This window comes from Nanorana parkeri, unplaced genomic scaffold (assembly GCF_000935625.1).
Source record: "Nanorana parkeri isolate BGI_ZX_2015 unplaced genomic scaffold, ASM93562v1 scaffold721, whole genome shotgun sequence".
Classification (NCBI taxonomy): domain Eukaryota; kingdom Metazoa; phylum Chordata; class Amphibia; order Anura; family Dicroglossidae; genus Nanorana; species Nanorana parkeri.
In genome coordinates, this window is record NW_017306989.1 from 854854 (window position 1) to 866157 (window position 11304).

The window sequence follows — 11304 nt, forward strand, 5'->3', positions numbered from 1 at the left end:
AGTGATATCACAGGTCTTCTTCACCCTCTTCTTCATCCAGAAGTAGATAGGTCCTGAATGCTGCCGAGAGCACTGTCATGTAATGATTTGGCATTGCTCTCTACAGCATTCTCCTGTTAGTGCAGGGCATAGGGCTGGCTGAATTTGTGGAAGCGGGTTAAATGACACTGGACATTATTCAACCCCACTCATCATTCAAAGCAGCATTACCAACCAAAGACCCATTGTGGTTACCCACCACCATCTCTCAGACACAGCCCTGTGTCCTTCAGCCGCAATCTTTAATTAGAATTTTTGGAACCAATGTTTGACTGGATATTGGGAACATTTCTTATTATTATTAGTAATCCGTCTATATTTTTTTTTTTTTCCGCCCAGGTGGTAGAAATTGCCAGTCTTACATCTCACCTTCTTACCGAGTGCAGTCACAAGGACTCGTTCGGAAAATGCCAACGTTGCTCAGAGGCCATATCTAAGGATCATCTGCTGGAGCATGTCAAATCCAAGATGTGCAACCGTAAGTACCAGATTGGTTACAGAATAAAATGACTGCCGTCAACAGTTAATGTGTATCATTAAAGCCCAACAGATTTTTTTAGTTGAAATTAAAGATGTGCAAAGTCTTACAGTTCACCTGGCCCCTCAACTCCAATCGCAGGCTCACTCATTGGAGAACCACCATTGCCAGGACTAATGTCTGGCTCTTCAGAACTGGTAGTTTCTTCCACGTCGGGGGGGGGGCAGGTTCCCTGGTCCAGACTCTGTTGGACACTATTTAGCTGCTGCCATACCTTCACCAGCAAGAAGGAGTGGGAGTCCTTCCTGCAGCAAGGAAGGTAGTCTGGTCCCTGTGCTGGGTAACGCAGAGGGTCTCCATCTTCATTGCACTGTTTCCATCAAGGGTATTGTCTTGGGAACTGATTCTTCTCATCCAGTAGTCCCTAGACCGAGAGGAGAGGTTCACTCATCTAGGTGGGTCTCGGATTCTGTGTGGCAGGCAGAGATCATCACTGGAGGACCCTGGGCCTCCCTGGATTGCCAACATTTGGAACAAACTAGTCTTCTGCTGCCGGAATCTTCTGCAGGGGACAGAGTATGTCTTAACTTTGAGGAACCTGTCCACTCAGGATTAGGTCCCCCTGGCTTGAAGGACCTGCAACCTCTGGAGGAGGGTTCTTTGAATGCCTTCCTTTGTTGTGTTCCTAATCTGGTGAACAGTCCTTTGCTTCATGGCAAATGATTCTGCATCTGATTGTAAGGAATGAGGAGCTTTCTTAAATCTATAGCCTGCAGTCAGGGATAGGCAGGGTGGTTCTTCATCAAGATTCTTCTTCAGTTCCTGGGGCACTCTTGTGTGCTCGGGAGGTTGTTCAGCTTTACCCTAATTTTGTTCTGGTTAATTTTGTCTCACTAGTCTGGGGATAAGGCCCCAATTTCATTCCTGCCTACCTTTACAGAGGAGCTTTAATGCACCCTATCCACTCAGTCACTTTGACTTTGTGGGATCAAACCCCTTGGTTCTCTGGGGGTCTCAAGAGGCAGTTTACACCCCTTGTGGACTGTAGTGCATTTACTGCTACAGGTTGCAAGATTGGTTGTCTGGTCAGGTAACCTCCTTCAGCACAAAGTTCTTGTCAGTTTCATCCTAGAAGGTCAGGGTGCAAAAGGATTGGCCCTCTTTCTTGTTGACCTGCTGCTCCTTATCATCGGGACCCATTGTTCCCAGGCCTCCTCTTTGGATCTGTTCATGTCCCCTTTTTCTGTTGACATCATCATGTTGTGGGTCTTCTATTCCTTTATGGGAATTAGTTTGGCTTTACCTATTTTATGGTGGGTATTTAGTTGATCACTTTGTTAGATTCTCATTATGAGATGGTTTAATTCTACATGTCTTATACCTATATACAGCATAAGAGACATTTGTATATTTGTTTCATTGGTCATGGAAATCTCTGTCTATCCATCTATTGACAACCCAACATCTCAAGTATCTCTTGCTACAATTACATGACATGCAGTGCAACAAATTTTGGGGGTCATTCAAAGAGATTTCTTTTCTTTCTTTTTCCTTTCCTTTCCTTTTTTTTTTTTTCCTTTTTTCCTTTCCTTTTTTTCCTTTTTGTTTTTCTTTCTTTCTCCTATATCTCAAAGCAGTGATGTCATACAATGTAACTCAACATTGGCTCCAAAAATACACTGCTGATTAACCCCTAAACTCGGTTTGCAAAGTTCTTTTGTAAACCTCCTTCTATTATAGATCTGGGTTCTTTATTTGGAGGTTCCCTTGTTACTGATAATGCATTTCAGTCTGTGAGACCTAAATGTCATCAGTATGCGAGGACTGGCGAGGAGGTAAAAAAAAAAAGAAAGTTTGAGAGTGCTAGATTTATATGGTCTGGCTGTAAAATCGACAATGTAATTGTAATCTAACATCTGTCAGACGCCTCAGACTGGAGTTGATGAAATGTAATTTGAGGTACTGCCTTAAGAGCCAATCAGGTTTAAAGTTTCACTTTGTAAATCTACCATAGAGAAGTGGAATTTGACTATTTGTGACTCAGACGCTTACCTCTTTATCCAGGGTTGACACATTAGGCCCAGTGTCTTCATGATGACCTGGATAAAGCTGCCACCACAGTTCAGCAGCTCTCAGTGCCAGTCATGTTGGTTTAATTCTACATGGCAGGTCGGCTTGTTCCCCCATCTCTGGGGCCATTTAATGAATCATTTTGTCCACACTGAGAGTCGTAAAAACAACAAGTTCTGAATAAAGCCAGTAGTTAGAAGTGTGCCTTCAACTGGCAGGAGAGCATGCCCCCACACCCTGGCACCCTTCCACCAGCCATACAATGATCACAGGCGTGTCTCATACAGCCTTTAAGAGTTTCCTCATGTCGCTGCAGTCAAATGAACATTGTTCCAAGTCCTTCCAACTATACAGTGACTGAACTCACAGAGGAATAGGTGCGTCCACTTACGCAATCGACCTCCACCAGCTGCATTGCTCTCTGGGTTTTGGAGGCCAACGTTTGTTGGTTTTTGGAAACCCAATTTGTGAAGAGTGATGGGATGTCTTAAAGTGGAACATTTTGTTTCTCATCCATTGAGAGATGCAGGAAGTCTTTCAGCTTTGGTTATACTGCTGTCTACAGGAGGATTGCACACTGGCAAAAAAACCCGTAGGCCAGCCCAGCATAACCTCTCCAACTACCAGCATGTCTTAGTTGTTTGGTAGTGTCCTAGGAGGAGGATTGACATCTTTTCTTCAGCTCTGCTGTGTAAAAGACTAACATATATTTGCTAGCACGTTTTTTTTCTTCATCATTTATTATTCATCATTTATGAACATTGAAGGAGCAGCAACAGACTGATGAACTAATCTCTCTGCTCCCTCCTCCTGTCAATTTATTCCTTCTCAATGTGTGCATGTAGCACAAATTATGGGCCCCAAAAAATGCTCCTCCATCCTTTAATTTCTGCTGTACTTGGAATTACAAAGAACTAAAATCAAGTTTAGATTCTGTTTATTTAATTATTTTTTTAATTCGCTCATTGTTAAGGTGACATATCAAGTATAGAGGAAATCAATATCACAGGATATTCTATAACTTCACTGATTAGTACAACAGAGGAGACGGATGTCCACCATTAGAATTTGAATAGACAGCCTTGAGTTCAGCATTTCTTCATTTTATTATCTGTATGCTCATTTTGAATTGACAACACTGCTAGGTGGTTTGCTTTAATTTGGGAATAGGTTTGGTGATGTGTCTGCTCTGTAACAAATCTAATGGTTTCATGAATACATTTTTCTGTTTTCACATGAACTGCAATTGTCTGCATGCTTAGTTTTTCTTTTCTTTTTCCAAAGCTGCAAAAGGAGAAAAAATGGCAAACCGATGTCCTTTGTGCCATGAAAACTTCCCACCCGGAGAAGAGGTAAAAATAATACTAAAGGGCTTTCCTACTTTATCAATGGAGTAATCTCATCCTTCCGGGAATCCATTGATGGTTATTAAAAGTGTCAGTAGCTGCAATTCAGCTTGACACGCTGTCACCCTGAATGGCTCTGACACGCTGTCACCCTGAATGGCTCTGACACCCTGAATGACTCTGGTTTTACTCCCACACCCCAAAGACATACTGGTAGGTTAATTGGCTCGTATCTGAATCGACCTGTATGTATGCATTTGAGATGTGGGCCTTTAGATTGTAAGCTCCTTGAGGGCAGGGACTGATGTCAATGTGCACTATGTAAAGCGCTGTGTAAATTGTCGGCGCTATATAAATACTATAAAGAATAAATATAATAAATACACAAAGATCTCTAATATTTAAGTAAGACTGCTCATGCCTCTTGTATTTGGACAATATTTGTTTAGCAATATCCTCGAAAAGATTTAGGGAAAAAATGAAGGCAATTGCCTTTCACTTAGTCTTATCTTTCACATCACGTTTTGTTCACAATTACAGTTGTACAAAGGAAGTACTATATAGTTTAGTTTCAATGCAAAGACATTTGAAGTGGTTTATGTATCTCTGGTCATGTTGCTACCTTGAGTTTACTGTAATGAATAGAAGGGGGGGCACCTTTACCCCCTGGCCCTCGTATAGAGCTCAATATTTCTTTTATTCCTCCGCGAGGTTTAAAACGTTCTGGTAAGTGATCTTACCAAAGCACCTGTATTAAGGGACACAGAGTTATAATTTCAGATAAAGGCATTTTGTGCTCCGCTCAGCTCATTCAACGCTTGAATTCCAGCGTCGCCTTCATGTCTTGGGCATTTCTTTAATTGGGAACGGAAAATGAGTATGAGGGGTTTTTGTTTGTTACGTGATATTTCACTTAATTCCAGAAGAAGAAAGATTAAATGGAAGGCCCTTGGCAGAAGGGTAGTGGGTTGATTTTCAGTCCTTTCATTGTAAATATATTTTAAGAAGAAAAGAGCGATAGAAAAGGTCATTGCTTGGCCAACCCAAGAGTAAGCGGACGCTGGGTAATGCTGACCCCAAGCACTGATGTAGGAACTAAATCCTCAGTAGCTGGTACAAAGACATTTTACCGCTAAGTTGAAACTTCCTATATTATTACTGTATTGCAGCCAGGCTGAATAAAGAGTAATAATTGTGTACTCCCTTTTAATCCTTAATTTGAATAGTACCATATGCTGCAGCAATGGTTAAAATTCCCAGTGCTAGCAGCAGGCTAGAAAGCCGGACTGCTGCTCAACACAGCATGCAGCGGTCCAGGTCTCCAGCAGTCTGACATGCCCCCTGCCCAGTGCTCTCATCAATGGTGCTTATGCTCCCTGAACAGCTCTTGATATTAATACACTGTAAGTGCAGATTGGCATACTCCGGGATTGGGCCATGATGCCCTGCACTCAGTGTTTCCTTAATCTTCCATATTAAGTGACACTGGGCACCATTCAACCTGGAAGACTAAGGACATCTAGAGGTGAAAAAGCGGTATACTGCTCAGGCAGCTCTGGATTCCAGGTGAGTATTGCATCCAGAGCTGCCCTCCAAGGGGAATATTATAAAAAATAACCCTTTAATTGAACTATTCTTAAGGTGATTGTGGCTGTATAGTGCACTTGCAACACAGTTGAGTACTGTCCATGATACTTTTTTTATTTTATTTGCACTTAGTTAAATGTTCAGATATTTTGAAGTGTGAAAAGAAAGTGCTGGAACCGTGTGGTTATTCTTTTGGTGTTTCTCATTCAACAGTAGTTAAGGGATGTGAACATGTATGATCTGGCTAACTGGTGGGCAGCTTCCGCAATCCAAAGGGTCTCCTCAGTATTCTTGACTTGACAGTGAACACAGCAGATGTAAGAATTGAAGTGCAACACCAATGAGAATGGCCCAGATACAACTTTATTCCAGTAGGGTCAGAGGACATTCAAGTAGAGTATGGAAAGTTTCAAGGACAACGTACCTGAATACAGCGCTCGTCCGTGGGGGGGAGGGGGCAGTGTCTATTAGGTTTTGAAATTGGTGCTAAGTGTACTTGTTTGGTTGAGCGGCTTCAGAAAACATCCGGACCGGGGTGTCCGACAGATGGGTGATTCAATCAGAGAAAGGAGGGCAGAAGCGCTCAAAACCCAATGCCTACTTAGCTACCCTACAATAGGCCACGCTACTTGATTGTCCCCTGACTTTGATGGAATAAAGTTGTATCTGGACCATTTTAGTTGGCGTGCTTCATTTAAGCACTTCAATTCCTACATCTTCCGATTCAATTTTCAGGACACTTTCATGGTGTACCCGTTCTGTCCTAAGGCCCAGGCAGTACTGCTTGAACCTTAGACGAAGCATCTACACCCCAAAAGCTTCTCCTGAAAATGTAACTTTGTGCAAATAAAAAAAAAAGTATCATGGACAGTACTCAACTGTGAGTTAAAGGAACCAAAAAGCTATTCCATATAAAGCAGAACCTAAAGGAAAATTACCGGAAGAGACGTGTAGTAGCTGCCACTGCGGCATTGTTTTTGAAGGTGTACGTCCCTGACCCTGCTCAAGCATGCCGCCTATGGAGTTGAAACCTCTGTCCTTCGTGCTATTCCAGGTCAGATAGATGACATCCGCAAAGCTTGCAAGACATCGGCAATGGATCTTGACAGGTTTTGTTGAGTTGTACTTACAGAAGCATGCTTCAGTTTAGTGCATGATACATAACACCTAGAAATCTGAGCAATGGTCTGTTTTTAACCCATATATACAACCTTTACAACCCGAATATAACCCAAATATACACAAGTCCCCCGTTAAACTGCATACTACTAATCGTTTATACAGAAATTGTAATTTCTCTGCTGAACTAATAGCTGACCAAATACTGTCATCCATGTGCAGAATGTTAAAATGGGAGATTAGCATACCACCTGCTGCGGTCCCTCTTTTATTAGCAGAGGGCTTGGCGTGTCTATGTGCTAATAGTGTTTAGATGAGTCTATTGTATCATCTTCCTCCACCCAGTTATTTTCCCTGTGTTTGTACTTATAACAGTATAAGAGCACTACTCCCAACCAGGCTCGCCCAGCTCTGAATGCCAGCATTTCATTAAAGCAGCCGTCCAATATTTAATTATAATTTACCAATACATAGAGGAGAAACAGGCTTACCTGCTTGGGGGACACAATGTGAGAACACCAAGCTACCTCACTTTATAAATTCCCCGGGGCAGGAGTAACTTAGTGTTTTGGCCACATCTAATCCTGAAAATATCATTCTTCAGGCCAGGTATTCTCAACTACTTCCATCAGGGTATGTCTGTGTAATAACTGCCACCCTTGATTTTAAAAGGAAATGGTTCATTCTCTCATCCCACCATAGCCAATGCAGCCAGCAGGGAGCATTACATATTGAGAGATGTAGTTCACAGGGAGGTAAGTTGCACAAAACTTGCTCAGAGCCCTATCAAAGCCCTGAGAGGCTATTGAGGTCTAAATGTTGCTGCCCTGTCAACTGCATCTCCCGGCATAACACCACCATTATTATTAGAACTTATGTGATACCGTTATGGGGTGAGTTATCTGAAGGAGGTCAGGCATTTGATTTCACCAGTAGAAAGTTCCATAAAGGGAGAGTCCGATGTGAATATTGCACTCCTGGTGAGGCTTGTGTGTTGAGGGCTGGTGTGCGGCTCCTGCTGGTATTAGACCGAGGTGTCTAATATGTGTGCTGAGAAACTCGTATAAGAAAAGGGAAGCAGGGTCATAACCTAGTGCAAAAACGCGGATTGGGATTGGAGTAAATTTTGAAAAAAGCGGTCTTTGCACTTACATTTTCATTAAATAGTCATTCACGAAGTTTCACCATTTCGTTATCATGATCATCCCCACTTTGGTCATCAAACGGCTTTCCCTTCGAGGACTAACACAGCTCCTCTGCCCATTGGATGCCCAATAACCGTACCTTTCAGACCCCACACCTACTCACGGAGATCTACATCACTGAGCCAACCTCATTCTCTTCTCATGTAAGTGCAAACAAATTTACTCCAATCCCAATCCGCCTTATTGCGCTAGGTTGTGGCGCTCCTTCTCTTTTCTTATTTGATTTCACCAGCCAATGTCAGACCTCACAGCAATGAAAAGAAGGGGGGCGCTTTTACCCCCTGGCCCCCGTCAGCCAATGTTGGACCTCGCAGCACCTTTCAGTTCTAACTTTAAGCTGCCATGTCATCCTTGGGCAAAATAAGAAAACCCAAAAAGGAGCATATATAAATCTGTCCTTAGTAAGCTTGTACCCTTGGGGGGGCTGAATATTCAGATTATTGCATTACCCTAGTCGTGACAAGTTCTCTTTATTGGGAAAATTAATGCAGTTTAGCACAATGGCGATGTTAGCTAACTTATTTTACGTATGGCAGGTCTGCTATAGAGCCTACAAATATGGTTCCCTCCTCCCCAGTTTGTCTACTACATTCACATGGCTGCACACAGCGTTTGCTTACTTGTTGATAAAGCAAAACAATCGACAAACGCACTCAACAATGTTATAGAAAGCAACCTTCTTTCCTTGGCACCATCTTTTATAAGTGAAGCCATTTGTCTACTGAAAATATGATTCCTTTGTCAGTTAATATGAACGTCCCCCCTTTTGCGCTCCATTGTGCACACCAGTGATATTGTTCTGTGTGCTTGCAGGCCTGGAAAACCCACCTGATGGGGAAAGACGGGTGTAAAATGAACCCTCGCAGGACGCTGGCTCTTCAGAGAACACAGCAAGGAACACAAGGTAGGAGACTGCTATCCTGGTGGGTTATTTATATCGCATTGTATACAGGCCACCTGCAGAGTGCCTGGAGCCATAACTCTCTGGGTTGTTCAGTCAGCATGTTATGTAATCTATTTTCATTCATTGCCAGGATCCAGGCATGTAATAGGGCAGCTCTACCCCCGCCCTAATCCTTCCTCTCTCTTCTCTTCTTTAATCAGCCACTTGTTTTACTAAATGCAGCTGTCTATTAAATGAGGAAAACTCAGGACAGGACTGGGAGAGTCCACATTGTTCAATGCAGTAATGTATTCTGACCCCTTAGAGCCCATTCATGCAAGGGAGGTTTTGGGAGTTTTTAATTGCGCTTCAGCGCTGAAACGCAATTAAAAAAACTCCCCAAAACGCGCTTCATTGAAACCTGTATGGAAACAGCACTGATCAGCGCGGCAAAAATAGTGCAGGGAGCGGTTCGGATCGCACGGACTCGCATGAACGGTCCCCATAGCAATGTATGGGATCGTTCATGTCCGCGAATCCGCGTGGCCAAACCGCCCCTGTGTGAACGGGGTCTAATGCAAATATAGGTATGTAATAACTATAAATCGTGAGGTGTGGAAAGCGGGTGAGCTCTGGGCTGTGCAGCCGGCAGGTTATAAGGAGTCCTCGATCCAAAAGACACATAGGGGCTCATCTATAGCATCGAGTGGATATTGCTGCGTATGTTTGAACCTGCATATGGTTGCATGGGATATATTTGTGCCAGATTTATGTTGCAAGTGTAATGTTGTTCGTGAATGAGATTCATTAGACTCCAGGAAAGAAGACTCGTAACTCCAGGCACAAAGCCTAAAGGTGCCCATACACTTTACAACCATCGCAAGACCTTAGTCTTGCGATGGTTGTAAAGTAATTTTAAAAACTACGATCTGCTCATCTTGGACAGGCAGATCGTACTTGCGATCATCGCAAGCCCGCCCCCTGAGGGGCAGGCTTCTGATGACCGCAATGCTAAACGGGCAGTGTGCGCGTGCACACACCGGCCCGTTCGGCATTTGTCTCCCGAGCATCATTCAAACCAGCCGAAAATCGGAAGATTCTCGGCTGGTTTTCTAGCATGCTCCTTAGACAAAAGACGTGCGACCGTACAGTAGAAACGGTCGCTCGTCTTCATTCACACTGCACGATTCTCGTACGATCGCGGATCGTACGAGAATCGTGCAGTGTATGGGCACCTTAACTGTCGCCTCTTGAAGTGGTCATGGGGACTTCTTAAAGGAGAACTATGAGATTAGTGATTTCCACTCACCTCATAGTTCCAGCCGACCTGTGACAATGAGACTGTCACAGGTCGGCTCAGTAGATCGGGAGGTGAGCGAACACATACCAGGTTCGCTCACCTTCCGATCCTGTCACAGCTCTCTGCCGTGACAGGGGGAGGGGCTGGATTCCCCTCTCCCCGCTCCGATCTGCCAGCGCTGACTGGCGGAATGGACAGGGGAGGGGGCGGGTACAGCTGGCTCTGCCTCTAGATAGGCAGAGCCAGCTGTCACTCACGCAGCTGGGCGGATCCCGTCATCTACGTCGGGATCCGCTCCGGCGTCTCAGTATACCGCGAGCTACAGCTTAGGGTAACGGGAGGACGCTAGTTTGTGTCCTCCCGTTACCCTAAGGAGAACTATGGGGGAAAAAACTGACCCCATAGCTCTCCTTTTTTAAGTAGTGATTGTTTTGTTAGGTGATGCTCCAGTTTCAGACAGCCGCAGGACAAGTGCAGATGTGAACAGTTGCAAACTTTCGCAAAACATGCGCTATTGGGGAAAATAGCGCAAGCTCTGGTCAAAACAGGCGCACATGTTAAAAGGAGCGGCTACACAGATTTGCACACAAAAAAATTGATCAAAGAGGCTAAAACTGTCACAATTTCTTTGATAAAAAATGTTTTACAGCCGTATTGCTGCTTTTTACATGAGCCCATTTTGCTGGTGTGCTTCATGCATATTTTATTTTTAATGTGCAATTTCAAAGTGCAAAAAAAAAAAAAAACTTGAGCTCTGCTTTAAATTTGGCAATGGGGTCACAGTAACATCTATGACTTATTACTGGAACGGTTGGGTGTTGCCAGCGAGCTTTTCTAATGTCTTGACGACAAACCACATGAAGGCTTTTCTATGTCGGCAACGCCTGTTTATAAGTGACTTGTGGCGCTAAGCTGCTTTCAGTTATCAAGTGTGACACCCGAGTAAAGTCGCGGTATGAATCAGTGTCTGTGCAAAACACTGATATCCGGGTATCTGCAACCCACCAGACAGGAAATATTGGAAGCTCATTGCACATTATTTGTATCTTTCCTCTTTCCAGAATGAATTCATTTCATAACAATAACCAATTTTGATAAAAGGACAGCTGCAGCTAAAACTGATTTTTTTTTTTTCCTCCATTTCTTGTGGTGGCTGGAAGGTGTTTCCCCATCACCTTCTTGTTCTTGAATATACATAGGCTGCCATTGCTCTACTTTAAACCTGACAATGCTACTGTCTTGGCTGTTAGGCTGATCCAAAGGCTTCAGTACTGTTT

The 11304-nt window shown here is 43.6% G+C and overlaps 1 protein-coding gene across 1 annotated transcript in view; it reads left to right on the forward strand.

Annotated features, from left to right (window-relative positions):
• The window catches only part of CEP104 (centrosomal protein 104), a gene marked incomplete at its 3' end in the record, with an annotated part of 52796 nt that extends 44048 nt beyond the window's left edge, over window positions 1–8748 (forward strand). The window contains exons 20-22 of the mRNA XM_018564080.1: window positions 379–517; window positions 3872–3939; window positions 8658–8748. Coding sequence (XP_018419582.1) covers window positions 379–517; window positions 3872–3939; window positions 8658–8748 — 298 coding nt within the window. The remainder of the gene's footprint in view (window positions 1–378; window positions 518–3871; window positions 3940–8657) is intronic.
• Between the last annotated feature and the right edge of the window lie 2556 nt (window positions 8749–11304).